Source organism: Durio zibethinus, chromosome 10, assembly GCF_047325235.1.
Source record: "Durio zibethinus cultivar Kanyao isolate XHJ-2024 chromosome 10, ASM4732523v1, whole genome shotgun sequence".
NCBI lineage: Eukaryota > Viridiplantae > Streptophyta > Magnoliopsida > Malvales > Malvaceae > Durio > Durio zibethinus.
This window is the reverse complement of record NC_143171.1, coordinates 26,547,179-26,568,203: the sequence shown is the minus strand read 5'-3', so window position 1 is coordinate 26,568,203 and position 21,025 is coordinate 26,547,179. Positions and strand designations below refer to the sequence as shown.

The 21,025-nt window shown below is 32.7% G+C and overlaps 1 protein-coding gene and 1 pseudogene across 1 annotated transcript; both read right to left on the bottom strand.

Annotated features, from left to right (window-relative positions):
* Positions 1-1,954: 1,954 nt before the first annotated feature.
* Positions 1,955-7,810, bottom strand: LOC111292268 (ABC transporter B family member 15-like). The gene is made up of 7 exons (XM_022884556.2): positions 7,522-7,810; positions 7,327-7,381; positions 6,907-7,085; positions 6,290-6,747; positions 5,632-6,172; positions 4,399-5,304; positions 1,955-4,025 (listed from the first exon to the last, which is right to left on the bottom strand). Exons 1-7 carry the CDS (start codon positions 7,795-7,797, stop codon positions 2,655-2,657), a joined length of 3,786 nt encoding a protein of 1,261 aa, XP_022740291.2. The 5' UTR covers positions 7,798-7,810; the 3' UTR covers positions 1,955-2,654.
* Positions 7,811-8,490: 680 nt separating this feature from the next.
* Positions 8,491-20,762, bottom strand: LOC111293413 (ABC transporter B family member 15-like; annotated as a pseudogene).
* Between the last annotated feature and the right edge of the window lie 263 nt (positions 20,763-21,025).

The following is a 21,025-nucleotide window of genomic DNA, read 5'->3' as shown; positions in this document are numbered from 1 at the left end:
TTTAAATTTATATAATATTATTTTTAAGAGTGATTATATAAATTAATTAAATTAAATTACAAACTAAACTTAAATAATTTTTTTTAATGTTTGTTTTAAGTTGATTTAGAGATGGTTTGGTTAATGACAATGGAATTGACTTTCATGAATTAAGATTTTGAGAAAGGTTGACCCGATATAATCTCCAAGTTTTTTTTTTTTGTGAAAATATATATTTAAAAATAAATTTTTTTTTCAATTTTATATTTTATTTAATATGTGTTACTTGAATTAGTACATTTTTATAAATTTATAATAATAAAATTATAAATTTTAAAATATTATTTTTTAATTTATATAAATTCATTACAACTGCTTATTATATAATATGATATTTGAATTTTAGTTATTAGATTTGTAACTATTTACAATATTTTATTTGAATTTTATTAATTCAAATTTTACATATTAACTATTTATATATAAAGCTTTTTAAATTTTTTTAAGTGTGATTGTATAAAACTAATTATATTAGAAAACACTTATATAAAGTTTTTTAAATAAAATTTACGTAGTTTTGTATTAAAAATGATTTAATAAAACTTAAAAATCAAAAATCAAAATCATGAATTGATAAAGTTTAATGATAAGGTCAATAACATGTAAAAAAATTATTAAAATATCATTTACAATTTAAATTTGATGAGTACTTATTTGATGATAAAAATTCTTTTTAAAATTTCTACTAAAATTACATATTTAAAAAATATATCAAAATTTACAATTTTTTTAAAAAAATTTTGCATACTTAATTTATGCAATAAAAATTTTCAATCTATCTATTTTATTTTTTAATTTTAAATTTTAATAAATCATTATTAATAAAAAAAATTTCATGAATTTCAATTAAAAAACTTCACTTAAGTATTTTCAATTAAATTAAATACTTTAACCAATTTCATATCAAAAGTTATTTTCAACAATAAGTAATTGACAATTACCCATTTTTTATAAAATAACAAAACATAATTGTTTGGTTTTTTTTTTTTTTAGATTTAATATCATTTTTTTTTTTTGTATTTGAATTTGTGAAGATTTAAAATTATTAAAATTAAAAATTATCAACAAAGAATTGATAAAAGCCTATTGTTTTCTTTGACAGCACATCTATAATTGACAACAAGACAATGAAATTGTCTAATCTGTTGGTCTAATTAGGATTAGATTTAGAGATTACCAATTTAATCAAAAAAAAACTTTTTTTTTTTTTTTAATTTGGTTAGGTAAACTGTGCAATTTCTAAGATTTTGAATTAGAACTGAGACACCAATACAAATATGGTGGCTCAATTTAGTCAACAATTAACAACTTCGAAAACGTTTGTAGTTATTAATGTTGGGTTTTCTTTGTTGTTGTTCGATAATTTAGAAATGATGAAGAAAAATTTTCCATATTTTCCCTTCTATCATGGTAATTACAATCAAAAAATTATTTTTTTTTGGAAATAATAAAATTCTAACATGACCAACCAATATGAAGTATAGATACATATAAATTATTTGTGTATTTATATCGTATTGGTATCGACATTTTAAAATTTTTAACATATTAAAATATATATTAAATTTGATTGGATACGCTAAAGAAAAAAAAAATCAATTATTATGGGAGTAATGATAACTATGTTCTTTTATTTTTATCTATCATCAATTTTTTTTTTATAAAAATAATTATCTTTTAAAAATTTAAACTAATATCTGTTATATATTCTTAATCGATGATTATAATAAATAAAATTAATTTTTTATAATTATATCTTATAGTATTTTTATTTTATTTTTTAAAAATTATAATGACATGGTGATTATATCATATTTTACTTATACTATATGTTGGTATAGTGCTTCATAAGATAATAGTTTGTTTAATCATTATATAAATGGAACCCTAAACCATCCCTGTTGAAGCAGTAAAGGTACCTTTTATCTACTAATTAAATGTTGATATAGATGATTTGAAGTGTTAAGGGTTTTTTTCCTTTTCTTGTTATATTCTTTTATACTTTTCAAACAATGGGTTTTCTCTTAAATTATTGGATCATTTCTTGGAAGGAAAATTGGTTCAAGAATCTTATATTCTCTCTCTTTTATCCTTTTTTTATTTTTAATTTGAGGACATGAACAAGACAAGCTTATCCAGTTGCTATCTTTCTCATCCCTTGCTTTGGAAAAGCTTAAATTGTATTGTATTAACCAGCATCTTTGTCAGAAATTCTTATTATTTTTTTAGAAATTTTTTTATACATAACAGTGGAGGTTTTTTTTTTAAAAAAAAAAAAACTTTGGAATTAAAAAACTAACACATATATATTTGATAATTTCTCCTTCTTTATTGCTGTATCATGCATATTATTACTTCAAATTAAAGTCTGATTTCACCATGTTATTTGACAGATAAAATCTCTTTCAGTCTTGGATGTTTGCTTTTGAGTACTCTGGGTCAGTTGTATGATCAGAGATTCATGTTATTGTTCAAGATGTTGTCAACTTCAAATCCACGCATTTGTTTGATTAAATGATATAATAGATGATACACAAATATGATGTCTCTTCAGTGATGATTTTCATGGTATCAAAAGTTGTTGACTCGATTTTTCATCTAAAAATACACAGAACTTATTCGAATGACTGAGTAGAATGATTAACCAAAGAGTAGTAAGCTCCGGTTGGCCCCTTGGCCAACAAAGATGAATGGTTACCTTTCTCCACCACCTTCCCTTTGTCTAACACAGCAATAAGATCACAGTTTTGAATGGTAGTTAGCCTATGTGCCACAACCACACTAGTCCTCCCCACCATCACTCGCTCCAATGCCTCTTGCACCACTTTCTCTGATTTACTGTCAAGTGCACTGGTTGCTTCATCTAACAATAACATTGTTGGATTCTTCAATATGGCTCGGGCTATGGCGATCCGTTGCTTCTGGCCCCCAGATAGCTGCACACCTCTGTCTCCACACCAGGTATCATAACCATCTGCTAGGCCTGCAATGAAATCATGTGCATTGGCTGCTTTAGCCGCTTCAATGATTTCAGATTCATCAGTTTTATCAGATGCTCCATATAAAATGTTTTCCCTTATTGTGCCAGAAAATAGTGTTGGTTCTTGGCTAACAAGTGCTATGTGTTTCCTCAATGACCTTAGGTTGTATGACCTTATATCTCGACCATCAATCTTCACTACCCCTTTGAGAGGATCGTAAAATCTCTCAATTAAACTAATGATTGTTGATTTACCACATCCACTTTGTCCCACCAATGCTGTTGATTTCCCAGCTTCAATGGTGATTGAGAAGTCTTTCAAGACGATCACATCAGGCCTAGCCGGATATGCAAAATCGATGTCCCAAATTTCTACATGTCCTGTAATTTCTTCAGGAAGGTAACCATTAGAGTCATCAGGTTCAATTCTTGTGTAGCGGTCTAATATAGCAAACAAAGATTCAACAACCTCAGCGCTCTTGGCCAAGTCTGATGTCATGCTTGCAGCTTCAGCAATGACAAGGCCGGTGCTAACCAAAACGAGGAATGTTTCAATGAGGGCTTTTGCATTGATATATCCTTGAGATATGAGTTTGCCACCATACCAAAAATCAAAGGCCATAAGGCATGCAGTAAGCAATTGAGCTGATCCAAGTCCAAGACCTGCAAACCAAGATTGTCTAACATTCTCTTTTCTTGGGCCTTCGTGAGCCTTTTGCAGCATTTTCAGGATTCGGTCTTGAGACGAGAAGGAAGTAATGGTTCGGTGGTTGGAAACTGCCTCAGCAGCAAGCTTGCTGGTCTCTTGTTGTGCTTTGATGGCTTTCCTGGACATGCTTTTGAGTAAGGCCTTTTGAGTGTACATGCTGAGGATGATGAGGGGTTGGACTGCTATCATGACAACGGCAAGTCTCCAAGCAATGAATAGGCCCATGGCACAAGCTATAGTTACACCTGAGATGGTTTGCACAAGAAGAGATATTCCATCATCGACTAAAGATCTCACCTGCAAACATCCAAGATATATAGTTAGGCAAAGTCTGTAATCAAGCATGTTGAAAAGAGAACTCTTACTGATTTATAACTGGTAATCGAAAATTTCATTCAATATCTTTCATCTTTGAATTTTTATTAACAATTTTTTCAGTTATGCAGTATGCTTTGAGATCAGATAGAGATATGATATTGCAAGGGATCATGCAGTTGATTCACATATGAATCATCATTAAACAAATCAAGTTATTCCTGTCTTGTTTTTAAGATTCACACAATCTATAGCCAGATGTTTAAACAAGGTTGCTACACGAAACAATTATAGGAACATGCTAACTCAACATGATTAACATAAAAAAGGTAAGAAAATGGAAAGAAGAACATACCAGACTGGCATCTTTTGCTAGTCTAGCACAAACAGAGCCACTGGAATTCTCATCTTGGTCAAACCACCCAAGTTCATAAGTCAGTATCCTTGAAAGCATCATCTCTCTTATCCTCTTTGTCAAGTGCTCCCCCATGTAAGCAAAATTATAATGCTGAATAACATTAATTATCAGTGAAAACAAACAAAACCCAAGGAAACTCAAAGCATAAACCTTTGTCTTTTCTTTAATTTCATCATGATCCGTGAGAAAAAATATTGATATCATTGACCCCATTGTGAAAGCTGAAAGTGGTTGCACTGCACCAAATAAAATTGCACTTAAGTATCCCAGGGTAGCTTGTTTCCACTCTGGTAAATTCAAGGCCAACAATCTCCTGAAAGATGGTGCAGACAATTTTTGTTCCTCAACATTCATTTCTCCAGCTAGTGAAGCATGATTTGGTGCCATGGAGTTGGCTGAACTTGTCCTGCTGACTAAAGAAAGTCTACGACTGCTAGCAATATTGATTTCCATGTTAGTTATATAAGCTGAGGCATTCATATGTAAATCTTTGTTGCCTTTTTCCTGGGCTTGTTCTGTTTGTTGAAGTTGCACTAGCATGGGATAAAAGCCCTTTTCATTTACCATTAATTCATCATGTGACCCGGTTTCCAAGACGTGGCCATCTTGGACAACGGCAATTAAATCTGCATGTCTAATGGTAGAGAGGCGGTGGGCAATGATGATAGTCGTACGTCCAATGGAGGCCTTGTCAAGAGCTTCTTGCACAATACGTTCAGATTCAGAGTCTAATGCACTTGTTGCCTCATCAAGAAGGAGGATTTTGGGTGATTTGATTATGGCTCTTGCTATGGCAATTCTCTGTTTCTGTCCACCAGACATTTGAACCCCTCTTTCGCCAACCTGTTTATATATATCTTAGAACATATATGATGCATAGCCTTGATCAAAATATACTAAGGTAATGACAGATAATGGACTGTGAAAAATGTTGCTATTCAATTCACAAGTTAACAGAAGTCAAAGGAACCCTTTTACTATTCTATCTAATTCCATACATAGGCTTGTTTGACTTAATTGTTTTAATTGATATATGAAGCATTCTACCGATTTCTGTGTAGGATAGCTTTCATAGGACTGCAGATTGTCATATAAATGCCAATAATGAAAAGTGTGTGCATTATAGTTGATATGCTTATAAAATCTAATAAATACAATATGCAGACAAACCTGGGTGTCATATCCTTGAGGCAACTGGGATATGAAATTATGGGCATTGGAAGCTTTAGCTGCTTCAATAACCTCTTCCATTCCAGCATCCTCCTTCCCAAAAAGTATGTTCTCTTTAATGGTTGTTGCAAAAAGTGTAGGCTCCTGACTCACCAACCCCATCTGTGACCTTAACCACTTGAGCTGCAATTTATTGATAGAAACCCCATCAAAAAGTATGTCTCCTCCAAGTGGGTCATAAAACCTTTGCAACAATGAGATCACTGTGGATTTTCCTGATCCACTGCTACCCACCAAGGCCACAGTCTTTCCTGCTGGAATTTTGATACAAAAATTCTTGAATATTATGCTCTCAGGCCTTGAAGGGTATGCAAACTCAACTTGCTTGAATTCAACCTCCCCTAAAACTTTATCCAAAATCTCCCCTTCCATATTGTCTAAATCAATCTTTGGGACTCTTTTTATCACTTCATTTATACGATCTGCAGCTGCACTTGCTTCGGATAAGGGCTTCAGGTAAGATAAACTAGCACCAAGTCGTCTGTTCAATAAGATAAAAAATAAAGGAAAAGTTACATTAAAAATCTGAACGAAAAACTATGCATCAAATGGAAAAATGATTTATTGTCTCTATCTAAAATAGCATCAAAACTCTTACTGTCCACCAATAGCAATGCAGGTGCCCACTATGAAAATAGTTCCACCCTGAACTCCATGGTACATGACCATTCTGCTACCATAGTAAGTAACGAAAGCCCAAATAGCAAAACTAATGCCATTGCTGCCAATGGCCAAGCCTTTAGCCAACCCTTGCCTCAACCCTAACTTCACAGATCCTTGCAGAGTTGCAGAGAACTCGGTTGTGGTTTTGTTTTCAGCAACAAAGGCATAAACAGTTCTTATAGAAGATACTGCCTGCTCAGCTACTGTGCTGGCTTTATTGTACTCCACCCTAATCTTCCTTGCAAGACTCAGTAAAATATTTCCATAAATTAAAGTAGGAACCACCAGCAACAGAAGAAAAGGAAAAACCACAAGAGCTAATTTCCATACTATCAGAAAAGCTGCTATGTATGTTCCAATAAATGTAGCACCTCTTGCTATTAAGTTTGGGACCTGATATATAATAAACAAGTCAATCAACTTACAACTTGAAGGAAAGTAGTTGTTTCTGCAAAGTAATCTTTTGTTTTAAAAGTTGAAGATTTAAAAATCATTTTAAATCACCATCTAGTAATGATGAGATCAGATCAATATTTTAGATGCATTGACAACCTTCTCACTGATAACTTCTTGAATTATCAGACTGTCATTGGAAACGCTTGTGACTACTTCAGCTGTGCTAGTTACATTCAAATCAAAGTAGCCTACATCTTGTCTTAGCACAGCTTTCAAATATCTAGTTCTCATTCTTGTGGCTTGTCTTTCACCTGTTCTTGTCCAACAATATCCTTCTGAAAAATTAAAAATTAGAGAGCAAAATGAGAATTAATATATGGTTAGTTCCCTTTACTCAGAATCACCTAGCTGGCAAACTAGGCTGTAGAACTCTTTTTTGATACAAAGGAGGCTGCAGCCTGGGGATATTGAATCCCAAACCTGCTGAATGCCACCTTTTAAGGATGACTACATAAATCAACTGAGATATACTCCCGGTTCAATAAGTCGTAGAACTTTTATTCACTTCAAACTCACCTAGGAAAGACCCAACCCATCCCCCACAGGCAGTCAAAATCAAAAATAGAGCAACCTGCCACCCATGGAAACAAACCAAAAGGTTGTTATCAGGTTATATACAGTATTCTTGTTATATTCTGTTTATGGAAATGTTTAAGCACAAAAACAGAAAAAAAATTTATTACTTGACTAAGCATGTAAGTAATAATGTACCTGGCGAATGTTGTGGGCGAGCATATCAGCAGATGAAGCTGAATTAGCTCCACCAACATTGTTAAACATATGGCCAGTCAAATATATAATCAAGGGTGCAACAGTGCCATCAACAACAGCTCCAATGAAGCCTGCAGCCATCAAACACATATCTACACCATCCGCATGCATGAAAATGGAGTGTATAGATCCATTTTTCTTCTTCTTCACAGGGTTTCCAACCTCTTTACTGTTCATTTTCTTATCTGCCATTGCGTTTCCTTTCTCCTCCTTCATTGGCTATATATCAGTTGATATAATTAGAAAGCAGCTGTGCACTCATATTCGCTGCCTGACAAATGATAGCTTAACGACCATGAGCCATGGATTTGGAATGATGCTGCAATAAGATGCATTTTCTTAACAAAATAAAATAATGTAGGTGCCAAGCAAAGATGATTGACTTCCATATTCTTTTTATAGATAGTAAAGTGTTGTCGTCATAACGATGTAAAATAAAAAATTAATGTGGTTAATTTTATATGACAGTTAATTAGCAACTTGTGGCATTTTTTAGTTTAATTAGATGAAACTTTTAGATCACTTCGCCAATGACTCAGATACTGGTCTAATGAAAAAACTGTTACTAATTAGTCATTAAAAACTGTTTTGATTGAAAACAGATTTAATTTAATTGGTTCATGCAGTTGAGGCAATAACCAGCAGATCTGGTGTTCAAATCTCAGTACTTGCAACCCTTCAACATTTTTCGTAAAATAAAAAAGAACTGTTTTCATGATATTTGGCACTTAATATTAACAAGAGTATATATGTATGGTACATCTTAAGTCTAGAAAGAATGTCATGTCCAGTAGTTGGCAATTGAATCTTAATTCTTCTCTCTACATTTCAATATATAAGTTAATAATTGAAATAAAATAAAAAAAATCAAAAGACATAGTCATACTACATGAAATGGTATCTACCATTTCAGATTCCCAGCCGAAAATGAACAAATGCATAGGAAAAGCCAAAAGGAGGTAAATGATGAAGTAAGCAGCATTGATGGTCAAATACTTTTTGGCAAATATTATAAACCTTTCGTAAATGACAGAAGACCATTTCGGCCAAATGAGAAAGAAACATGCAGAAGCTTGAAGGTTCAACTTTGAAAGGAATCAAAAGCCGTGAACAAATAGATTGAATGATGCAGTCCTTGTCAAACTTCCTTCTTTCATAAATGAAAGAAGGCCAGTTCGGCCAAAAGATAAAGAAACATGTAGAAGCTTGAAGTTTCTGATTTGAAAGGGGCCGAAAGATGCAAAAAAATAAATTGAATGATGCAGTCGACTCCTTCATGTTAAATTCCCTAGCCAATTGTGTGTTTAATTTTTGGACTGATTTATGTTGGCACCTACGACCAATATGTCATCCACGTACAACAGCAGGATGATAAAAGTATTTTCTTTAAATCTTTTGTAATACGTACAATAGTCTGAATTAAGTCTGCTGTACCCAAGACTGATCATGAAGGAATCAAATCTCTTGTACCAATACCTTGGTGCCTGTTTTAGACCGTACAGAGTTTGTTCAAACTGCAAACCAAGTTCTCTTTGCGACAAAACCTTTTGATTGGAGCATATAAATTTTTCCTTCAAGTTCTCCGTAAAGAAATGCAGTCTTAACATCTAACTGCTCTAAGTGAAGATCAAATGTAGCACACATAGCTAAGCCTACTCTGATCACTGGTGAAAATATTTCATTGAAGTCCTCTTCTTGAGCATATCCTTTTACCACCAATCTCGTACGATAACGCTCCACTTGGTCATTGCCGTAACGCTAGTGGTAGCGGAACAAGATCCCACGTCTTGATTTTGTGTAAGCTTCAATCTCCTCTTGCATTGCTTTCATCCACAGAGATACATTCAAGCTTTTGGTAATCTGTTGGAAAGTTGATGGCTCTCCATCCTCTGTTAGAAGATAGTATGCAATATTACTCTCAATAATGTATTCTGAGTGCCAAGTTGGAGGTCTTCTCTCACGAGTACACAGATGGACATCAGAAACTTCAGTCTCCACTTGTTCTTGTGCTTCAAGCTCTGGTGTAGCTTCAGAATAGTCTGAATCTTCTCCATTTTGAATATCTCCTACTTCAATTGATGTAGTCTCTATTGGAGTGCTTTCATTTTCCTTCACCTTATTTTCTGCAAATATTACGTCTTTACTGATGACAACTTTGCCAGTAGTGAGATCCCACAGAAATACCTTTAATTCCATCAGCATATCCCAAGAATAAATACTTTCTGGAATTTGGATCCAGTTTAATTATTTGCATGACAAACACAGGACTCCCAAATGTATGTAAGTGAGAATAGTCATGTGGTTTACCTTCCACATTTCCATTGGTGTTTTCAGATCAACTGCAGTTGATGGAGACTGATTGATCATATAACAGGCGATTTTGACTGTTTTAGCCAAAATGACTTGGCTAGTCTTGCAGCCCTTAACATTGCTGTAACTCTTTCCCATGGTGTTTTGTTCATCCGCTCTACCACTCCATTTTGTTGTGGTGTGAATGGCATTGTGAACTAACTTTTGATTCCTTCCTCTTGACAGAATTCATCAAATTCTTTGTTGGTATATTTCCCTCCATTATCAGTCCTCAAACATTTGATCTTCTTTTCAGATTCAAGCTTTATTCTTGTTTTAAAGCTTTAAAGACTAGAAACACATCTGCCTTACTGTTGATTGAATACACCTAACAGACTAGTTGTTCTTTAACAAAGTTAGGCATTTCACTATCAATTAGTTAATAGATAATGTGACGGGGTTCCTTTGGAAGCTGAGTAATGAGAAGTAAGCTCCTGCTGGTCCCTTTGCCAACAAAGATCGGTGAGTTCCTTTCTCTATTACTTTCCCTTTATTCAACACAGCTATTTAATCACAATCTTGTATGGTACTTAACCTATGTGCAACAACTACATTGGTCCTCCCCATCGTTACAGTCTGTACTGCCTCTTCCACCATTTTCTCCGATTGACTGTCAAGTGCACTGGTTACCTTATCTAATAGCAGCACTGCTGGATTTTTTAGGATGGCTCGGGCTATTGCAATCCGCTACTTTTGGCCCCCGGAAAGCTGCATTCCCCCATTTCCAAACCATGTATCATAACCATCTGTTGGACTTGCTATGAAATCATGTGCGCTGGCTGCCTTGGCTGCTTCAATGATCTCTGATTCATCAATTTTATCAAATGCTCCATATACAATGTTTTCTATTATGGTGCCAGAAAATAATATTAGCTCTTGGCTTACAAGAGCTATGTGTTTCCTTAATGGCCTCAGATGATATGACCTTATGTCTCGACCACCAATTTTCACTAAACCTTTGAGAGGATCATAAAATCTCTCAATCAAGCTAATAACTGTTGATTTGCCACTGCCACTTTGTCCCACCAATGCTGTTGATTTCCCAGCTTCAATGTTGATTGAGAGGTCCTTTAGAATGATCATATTAGGCCTTGCAGGATACGAAAAGTCAATGTCACAAATTTCAATATGTCCTGTAATATTTTCAGCAAAGAAACCATTGGAGTCTTCAGGTTGAATGTTTGTATAGCGGTCTAGAACTGCAAACAAAGATCCAATAATGTCAGAGCCCTCAGTCAGGTCTGTTGTTATGCTTCCGGCTTCAGCTATGATACTGCCAGTGCATACTAAGATCAAGAATGTCTTGATAAGGGCGTGTGGAATGATGTTACCTTGGGAAATGAGTTTACTTCCATACCAAAAACCCAAGGCAAACACAAAGGCTACAATGAACTGAGATGTGCCAAATCCAGGACCTGCAAGCCAAGATTGATGAATGTTCTCTCGACTTGGAACTTCATGGACCTTCTCGAGCATTTTCAGAATTCTATCTTGAGATGAGACGGCGGTGATGGTACGGTGGTTAGACACTGCCTCAGCTGCAAGCTTGCTGCTTTCTTCCTAGGCTTTGATAGCTTTCTCGGAGATGTTTTTGAGCAAGACCATTCGAGTGTACATGCAAAGGATGTTGAGGGGCTGGGAGGCTATCATGACAAATGCAAGCCTCCATGCAATGATCAGGCCCAAGGCACACGCTATGGTTGCAGCACAGAAGGTTTGCACAAGGAGAGACATTCGATCACCCACCAAGGATCTCACCTGCCAACATCAGAGGGCATTATACTTCCATTTCAGTAATATTCTTCTTTGAGGAAAATACTCAAGTTATGTTTCATATAGAAGTAGAAAGATTATTAAGGAAACAAGTGGACAAGAATCTTACTACACTGGCATTGGCTAGTCTAGAGCAAATGGTACCGCTCAAATTTTCATCTTGATCAAACCAGCCAACTTCAAATGTCAGTATCTTTGAAACCATCCTCCCTCTGATCTTCTTTGTCAAGTGCTCAACCATGTAAGCAAAATTGTAAAGCTGAATAACATTGATTTTAAGCATAAAAACTGAGAACCCAAGGAATCTCAATGCATAAACCCTTGTCTTCTCTTTAATCTCATCATGATCTGTCAGAAAAAATACTGATATCATTGACCCTAGAGTGAAAGCATAAAGTGGTTGTACAGCACTAAATAAGATTGCACCTATGCATCCCAACGTCGCTTGTTTCCACTCTGGCAAATTCAATCTTAACATTCTTCTTAAGGATGGGACCAGTAACTGATGATTCTCAACATTGGTTTCTCCACCAAGAGAAGCTTGATTTGGTGCCACTGAATTGGCAGAACTTGTCTGGCCATCTAATGAAAGTCTGCCAGTGCTAGAATTGTTTATGTACATGTCTGTTACATATAATAAAGCATTTGCGGATAAATCTATATCAGCTTCTTCAGAGGGTTTTTCTTTTTCTCTTTGCTGAAGCTGGACTAATGAAGTATAGATACCATCTTTTGTTTTCTAGTAATGCATCATGTGAGCCAGTTTCCATGACCTGGCCATTTTGGACAACAGAATTAAATTTGAATGTCAAATGGTGGAGAGACGGTGGGCAATAATTATGGTGGTGCGACCAATGGGAGCCTTTTCGACAGCTACTTGGACAACAGTCCTTGATTCAGAGTCTAATGCGCTTGTTGCTTCATCAAGGAGAAGAATTTTGGGTGCTTTAATTATTGCCCGTGCTATGGCCATTCGCTGTTTCTGTCATGTTGAACACCTCTCTCGCCAACCTCTTTATACATAAAAGTTAAAGCTTCATATTTTGTGTGGTGCTTACTCAACGCCAAAATATGCTGAAACAATTTGCACATGCATCTATGGCAATAGATTTAAAAGGTAATAGAGTTCACAGGCAGTGCAACCCCATAGTTTAAATGACATATCAAGCATCTATGGCATGTTGGATGAAGTGTCTGACACTTATTGCAAATGACAAAAGAGAAATTTGTTTAGCATTGTTATAGAATTTGAGACTAATGGTAGTCTCTTTTTTTGTGTATTAGTTGAAACTAATAAAGCCAACTGAGATGCAGACAGAACCTGGGTATCATATCTTTGAGGCAACTGGGATATGAAATTATGAGTATTGGAAACTTTGGCAGCTTCAATAACCTCATCCATTTCAGCATTTTCCTTACCAAAAAGTGTATTCTCCTTAATGGTTGTTGCAAATAATGTAGGCTCTTGACTCACCAAACCTATTTGTGATCTTAGCCACTTGAGCTACGATTTGTTTATAGAAACCCCATCTAGTAGAATGTCCCTCTCAAGCGGATCATAAAACCTCTGCGCACAAGTGATATCACTGTGGATTTTCCTGAGCCACTGTTAGTAGATTTAAGAAAAACAAAAATAGTAAGAAAGAAAAAAATATGGCTTTGAGGCGTGAATAATACTATCTTAAAGGCAATTATGTCTATAGGATACAACAAAGCTTTAAAATTCTCTAAATCATAAGTAGTGAAATTGATCAGGCAGAAAGATCTATTTATAATAAATGAACAATCATTAATCAAATAAATTTAAAAAGTCATCACATTTTGTATAGTCATATTTTATTATTTAAATAAATTTTATTTAAACAATCATGTCTTTTACTGTTCAAATATATTTATTTGAAATCAATAATATTTCGAAATAAATAAAAATAAAAATAATTATAATAAAGATTTAAAAATTAAATCTATTTGCCAAACAAGCGCAAGTGCCCCAATCAATAATATTTCGAAATAAATAATAATAATAATAATAATAATAATAATAATAATAAAGATTTAAAAATTAAATTTATTTACCAAATAAGCCCAAAAGTTCCAAGTGCCCATCTTTGACTTGTATGCAATAATTTTTTCTAAGGAGTTAAAGGATGATTTTATTATACCAAACGAAATATCTTTGATGGAATATTCGCCAGAGAGACATAATAAAAGGTGCTGTGCGTGCCCAAAGACGTAAAATAGTTAATGGGGAACTGTTTCAATCAAATGTGCATTCCCCACTTTTTTTTGACATAGTAGACAGCCTCCCAAGTGCCCAAGTACCCATCTTTGACTTTTAAAATTATCCAACCCACTAGGAAAACTCCTAGCAAGCTCAAATGACTTAGCACACTCCAACACTTAGCTCAATTACTTAAATAATATAAGTAATTTCTTTTAAACCATTTATAAGTGATCTTTCTACTCAATGTGGGATACATCACATTCTAAACTACCAACAATCTCGCACTAGTTTGAAATGTTGGTGCTTAATCTTTAACCTTTCACACAAATAAAAAGGTATCTTTCGATTTAAACCTTCAATTAGCGTATATAACTTAGAATTCTAACAAAGTTGATGGTGTCTGCAGATTAAACATCAACTCCTAATGTTAAAATTGAAGATATAACACACATAATATTTATTTAATATTCTGTCAAAGATTTATAATCCCTTTAGCACTATTATGGCCATGTGCTTATCCTTATTCATAAACATTTACAAGAAAGTTTCCAATTTTCTTGTTGAAGCGGCACCATTTCTATGTTTATATAGGTGGAGTTTCTTATTTATGTCTCTATTGTTATAGACATTTAATTATTAACTCCATTAAGAGTTCAATCCCATCCTCCATTTACGTAATGGCTTACACTAGTATTCCAAATATATAGAATGGGTTGACTAGTGTTTATAGACACATAACAATAATTTGTTATTACCTATTAAACTTTGCAATTAGAGGTTACTAATTCAAAGTTAGGTTCCCATTATTGGTGTCTAAAAGGAATTTTAAACCCATTCCACTTGTGGTGCTTCTTACCAAATTTCTAGGTAGCGCCTTGGTAAGAGGATCTGCTAAGTTTTTAGTAGATTTAACATATATGATGGTAATTATCCCATTTTTTATCAATTCTCTTATATAATCATGTCTTAGACTAATATGTCTAGATTTTTCATTATAAATTTCACTATAAGCTCTAGACATAGTAGCTTCACTATCACAGTATAAGGAAATGACTGTCATTAGTTGTGGCCACAACTCTATATCCATTAATAAATTTCTTAGCCATTCAGCTTCCTTGCTTGCTGCAGCTAAAGCTAAAAATTCAGATTCCATAGTTGAATGTGAAATGCAAGTTTGTTTCTTGAATGCCTAACTAATTACACCACCTCTAGTGGTAAACATCCATCCTGAAGTGGATTTATTGTCACTTATACTAATGATCCAACTTGCATATGAATATCCTTCCAAAACAGTCGGATCTCCGGAATAAAATAAACCAAAATCTTTAGTTCTTTTAAGATAACCTAGAACTCTTCCTATGACTTTTTAATGACTTATACTAGGCTTACTTGTATATCTCGATAACGTGCAAATAGCAAAAGCTATATCTGGCCTAGTACAATGCATAGCATACATAATACTTCCAATAGCACTAGCATATTCAAGTTGTGTAATTACATTATCTTGATTTTCTATTAATTTTATACTTGTATCATATGGAGTATTGGTTTCTTTTATATTGAAATACTTAAACTTATTAAGCAGTTTCTCAATATAATAGCTTTGATTAAGAATGAAACGCTTATTATATCTCTTAACTTTAATTCTCAAAATGGTATCAACTTCATTTAAATATTTCATTTTGAAATTAGAAATCAGATACCTTTTGGTTTCATTCATGCCAATCATATTAGTACCAAATATTAGCATATCATCCATATAGAAACATATTATAACTCCATATTCTTTAGCAAATTTTGAGTAAATGCACTTATCTGCTCCATTATGTTTAAAACTATTGGCTACTATGATTGAATCAAACTTTTCATACCATTGTTTAGGAGCTTGCTTTAGCCCATAAAGTGACTTAATTAATTTACAAACTTTATTCTCATCACCTGAAGAATAAAATCTTCTGGTTGTTTCATGTATATTTCTTCCTTTAAGTCACCATTTAAAAAGGCTGTTTTAACATTCATTTGATGCACATGCAGTTTATGAATGGAAGCCAAAGCTATAAAAACTCTAATGGATGTTATTCTAGCTACTGGAGCATATGTATCAAAATAATCTATGCCTTCTTTTTGTTTAAAACCTTTTGCAACTAATCTTGCTTTAAGGTTTGTATAGAACCATCTATATTATATTTCTTTCTAAACACCCATTTACATCCTATAGGTTTAGAACCTGGAGGTAAATCTACCAAGACCCATGTATTATTGGACATGATTGAGTTCATTTCATCATTAATAGCTTCTTTTCAAAAAACAACATCTTTTGAAGTCATAGCTTCATTAAATGTTTTAGGGTCTTCATCTACATTTAGTAGAATTGGTGTTTTCTTAAGCACTTTGATTCTATTCTCTTTTACTATGAATACTATAGAATCTGAAGAAACAAAATCAGAAAGCAAAAGATTATCTTTTCTAACTCTTTTGCTCATTCTAATTTCAACATAATCATTACTTTCTTTTCTTTTATTTCCATTCGTAAGAATCATTTTAATTTGTTTCTCCATATCAATTTTGGTATCACATATAAACTTATTTTCAAAAAATTTTACATGAATAGATTCAATAATAACATTAGTATTTAAATCAAGAAGTCTATATGCTTTTTAATTTTGTGCATAACCAACAAAAATACTTTTAATACCTTTAGGTCCTAATTTTGATTTATAAGGATGAGGTATTTTATAAAAGGCAATGCACCCCCACACTTTAAAATAATCCAAATTTGGTTTTCTGCCATGATTCCAAAGTTCATATGGTGTCTTTAAGAATTTTTTTAAAAGAATTCTATTATGTATGTGGCATGCTGTTAAAAGTGCATCTCTCCAAAGATTCAGAGGTAATTTAGCATTTAACAACATACTATTTACCATATCAACAAAGATTCTATTTTTTCTTTCGGCTAAACCATTTTGTTGGGGTGCATAAGGGGCTGTCCTTTGATGAATAATTTCATTATCTTCACAAAAAAGATAAAATGAATCTAAAAAATATTTTCCACCCCTATCTGTTCGAAGAATTTTGATTTTCTTCTCTTTTTGATTTTCAACAATTGATTTATATTCTTTGAATTTATCAAAGGTTTCATATTTTGTTTTCATTAGATACACAAAAGTATAACGAGAAATATCATTTATAAATGTTATAAAATACCTTTTTTCTCCCCTTGTTAATAAACCATTTAGCTCACAAATATCAGAATGTATAAGTTCTAATAATTTTGTATTTCTTTTAGCTTTAGGAAAAGGTTTCTTAGTCATTTTTGCTTTGACACAGATTTTACATTTAATGTCATGATTTTTCTGGTATGTTATATAACCATGCTTAGTCATATGATTCATATAATGATAATTTAAATGTCCTAATCTAGCATGCCACAAAAAAGAAGAATGCTCAACAATATAAGTAGAAACATTATTTATTTCATCAATGCTTAGTTTAAACAAACCATCATTGGAATATCTTTTTTTCAATGAATACACCATTTTTAGAGACTATAACTTTATCAGACTCTAGTACAATCTTAAAGCCTTTTTTACGTAATAGATTTGTAGATACAAGGTTCTTTCTACTATTAGGAACATGAAAAACATTAATTAGAGTTAGTTTCTGCCCTGAGGTGAATTTTAATTCAACCGTTCCTTTTCCAATCACTTTGGCAAGAACATGATTTCTCATAAGGATGTTTTCTGGTTTCTTGCATTCTTCATAAGTCTTGAATTGCTTTTTGTTATTGTAAACATAAATTGTTGCACCAGAATCTAGCCACCAATCAGATGACTTATTTGTAGTAGCCATATAAACTTCAGTGATCATTCCAATTTGCATGTCAGTCACCATTGCAAAAAATTCATTAATTTTTTACTCAACCAGATTTGTCTTGCTTTCAGAACTAGAACCAATCTTAATTCCAACGTTTTTTAAATCTGTAATCTTTAATCAAATGTTTTCTTTTCACAATAGAAACACATTTTGTTCTTGTTAAATTTGGACTTCTTAAATCCATTTTTCTTGACTTTAAAATTGTTTTGAAATTTACCAAATGACTTGTGAGTTTTTTTAGAATTTTGTCCATTAACGTAATTCACATTAGAACCTCCAAGAAAGAGTGCATCTCTTGCACGATTTTCTGCTTCAATCTGTATGTGAGTTTGAAATTCTTTAATAATGAAAGTATCTGTTGAATGCAGAACTTTCTTCCTATATCCATTCCATGAATAGGGAAGTTTTGACAAAATAGCTCCAACTTGAAGTGAATCAGGAACCTTAATTTTCAGCTCACTTAACTTAAAGACCAGAATTTGTAACTCATGCACTTGGTCCATGATTGGTTTATCATCAGTTATTGAAAATTCAAAGTATTTCAAAGGTAAAAACTTATCCGTACCTTTTTTTTCGTTCATGTATTTGTGCTCAAGAGTAGTCCATATCTCTTTTGGTGTTTTTATATTTCTGTATAGGTCATATAGACGGTCAGATAATGAATTCAGAATATAACCTCGACAGACTAATTCATCTTCTTCACGTTTACTTCTTGTTGCCTTAATAATATCAGAATCTTCGGGAGTTGGTTTTGAAATTGGTTCCAAATTTGGATCAAGTACATAAAACATCTTCAATGCTGTCAATAGAAAAATTATTTTGTCCTTTCACCTAGTGTAGTTTGATCCATTAAAATGATCAAGTCTGATTAGATCTTGATTTTGAAAATGAACCTTCATGCTTGATTCCAAATCTATAGCATTAGTAAGGACAATAGTAGATGTAGTATCCATAATTGCCTTTAAATTGTTAGTAGATTTAAGAAAAATAAAAATAATAAGAAAGAAGAAAATATGGCTTTAAGGCGTGAATAACAGTGTCTTAAAGGCAATTATGCCTATAAGATACAATAAAGCCTTAAAACTCTCTAAATCAGAAGTAATGAAATTGATCAAGCAGAAAGATCTATTTATAATAAATGAACAGTCATTAATCAAACCAATTCAAAAAGTCATGATATTTTGTATAGTTCTATTTTATTGTTTAAATAAACTTTATTTAAACAATCATGTCTTTTACTGTTCAAGCATATTTATTCGAAATCAATAATATTTTGAAATAAATAAATAATAATAATAATAAAGATTTAAAAATTAAATCTATTGCCAAACAAGCCCAAGTGCCCCAAGTGCCCATCTTTGACTTTTAAAATTGTCCAACCCATTAAAAAAACTCCTAGCAAGCCCAAATGACTTGACCCACTCCAACATTTAGCTCAATTACTTAAATAATATAAGTAATTTCTTTTAAACCATTTATAAGTGATCTTTTTACTCAATGTGGGATACACCACATTTTAAACTACTAACAGCCACTGCTACCCACTAAGGTTATAGTCTTTCTTGCTGGAATATTGAGGCAAAATTTGTTGAAAATTATGTTTTCAGGCTTTGATGGATAATCGAATTCCACGTGTTTGAAGTCAACTTCCCATAGGAAATTGTTAAAAATTTGACCTTCCATATTGGGTAAATCATTGGTAGGAACTCTTTTAATAACTTCTATAATACGTTTTCCAGCTGCATCTGCCTCAGATAAGGGCTTTAGGTTTTATAAAGTAGCACCAAATGACCTATATAAGCAGAGAAAAACAATACTAATAATTCTTTGAAGGAAAAACTATATAAAAGAATAATGATACAAAATCAGGATACTATAAAATTATGTTAGTTTTTTTTAGGACAAAACACTTGTGAGAATGAACAATGAGAATATGAAACTGAAAATGTTATCTCATTTTTTCATTTGATGCAACATCCTTAAATACAAAAAGATTTTAACCTAAAACTAAAATAACTACTAGTCACAAGGCATGATCTTTCTATTTACAAGCCATAAACAAAAACCACTAACACACACCTAACTTTTATAAACCACTAACACATATCTAACTTTCATAAACCATCAACAAACATCTAACTTCCATAAACCACTAACACACATCTAATTATTCATCATACATTAACAGTCTATGTCTGCATAATGCAACTAATAAGGTATTCTTGCAACACTCTTTCTTACCTTAGTAGCTATCAAGACCTAGTTTACTTTTTAAAGCTTCAAATCTAGTTTTGGATAGGGCTTTGGTTAACACATTTACAATTTGATCCTCAGTTCTATAATAAAGCAAACTGACTTCACCTTCTTTTTACATTTTTTTTAAGAAATATAATTTGATCTTAAAGTGTTTAGTCTTGCCATGAAAAACAGGATTATTTGATATTGAAATTACATCTTGGTTGTCTATATAAATCTATGTTAGCTCATTTTCTTTTATGTGGAAGTCTGTAAGTATCTTCCTGAGTCAAAGTGCTTGATTCACAGCTGCAGTGGCTACAACATACTTAACCTCAGCTGTGCTTTGAGCTATCACTTCTTGCTTCTTTGAATACCATGAGAACATTTCTGATCCAAAGCCAAAATAAAAACATACTGTGCTTCTCCTATCATCAACTGAACCTGCCCAATCATTATCAGAGTAACCATGGAGCTTAAAATCCTGATAATAAAAATATTTGATACCATAATTTATTGTGCCTTTAATATATCTGACAATCTTTTTAGCAGCTTGAAAGTGTACCTTACTAGCATAATGCATGAATTATGAGAGCAGGCTCACTGCAAACATAATGTCTGGTCTGGTGGCAGTAAGATATATCAAACAATCAATCAAACTTCTATACTGACCTTCATCAATTTTGTCTGACTTATCATCTTTGCTAAATTTTTCCTTTTGATTCATTAAGGTGTTTGTGCATTTGCAGTCCTTTATATGAAAATTTTTAAGTATTTTCCTTGCATATTTTTTTTGGCATATGAAAACTCCATCTTGATTTTACTTCACCTTCATACCAAAAAAATAAGACACCAGACCAAGGTCTATCATCTTAAATACTTTGAGCATTTCGGCCTTAAACTCTTTTATTAGCTCCTCATCACTTTCTGTCACAAGCATGCCATCAATATAAATAAAAACTATGATTAGATTATCATCAATTTCTTTTA

Coding starts and splice junctions, on each gene's coding strand:
- LOC111292268 (XM_022884556.2), bottom strand. CDS start 7,797: ATGAAGGAGGAGAAAGGAAACGCAATGGCAGATAAGAAAATGAACAGT. Junction 6,173..6,289: donor TGCATTGCTATTGGTGGACA/GTAAGAGTTTTG, acceptor CTTATTGAACAG/ACGACTTGGTGCTAGTTTAT. Junction 5,305..5,631: donor CTCAAGGATATGACACCCAG/GTTTGTCTGCAT, acceptor ATATATAAACAG/GTTGGCGAAAGAGGGGTTCA.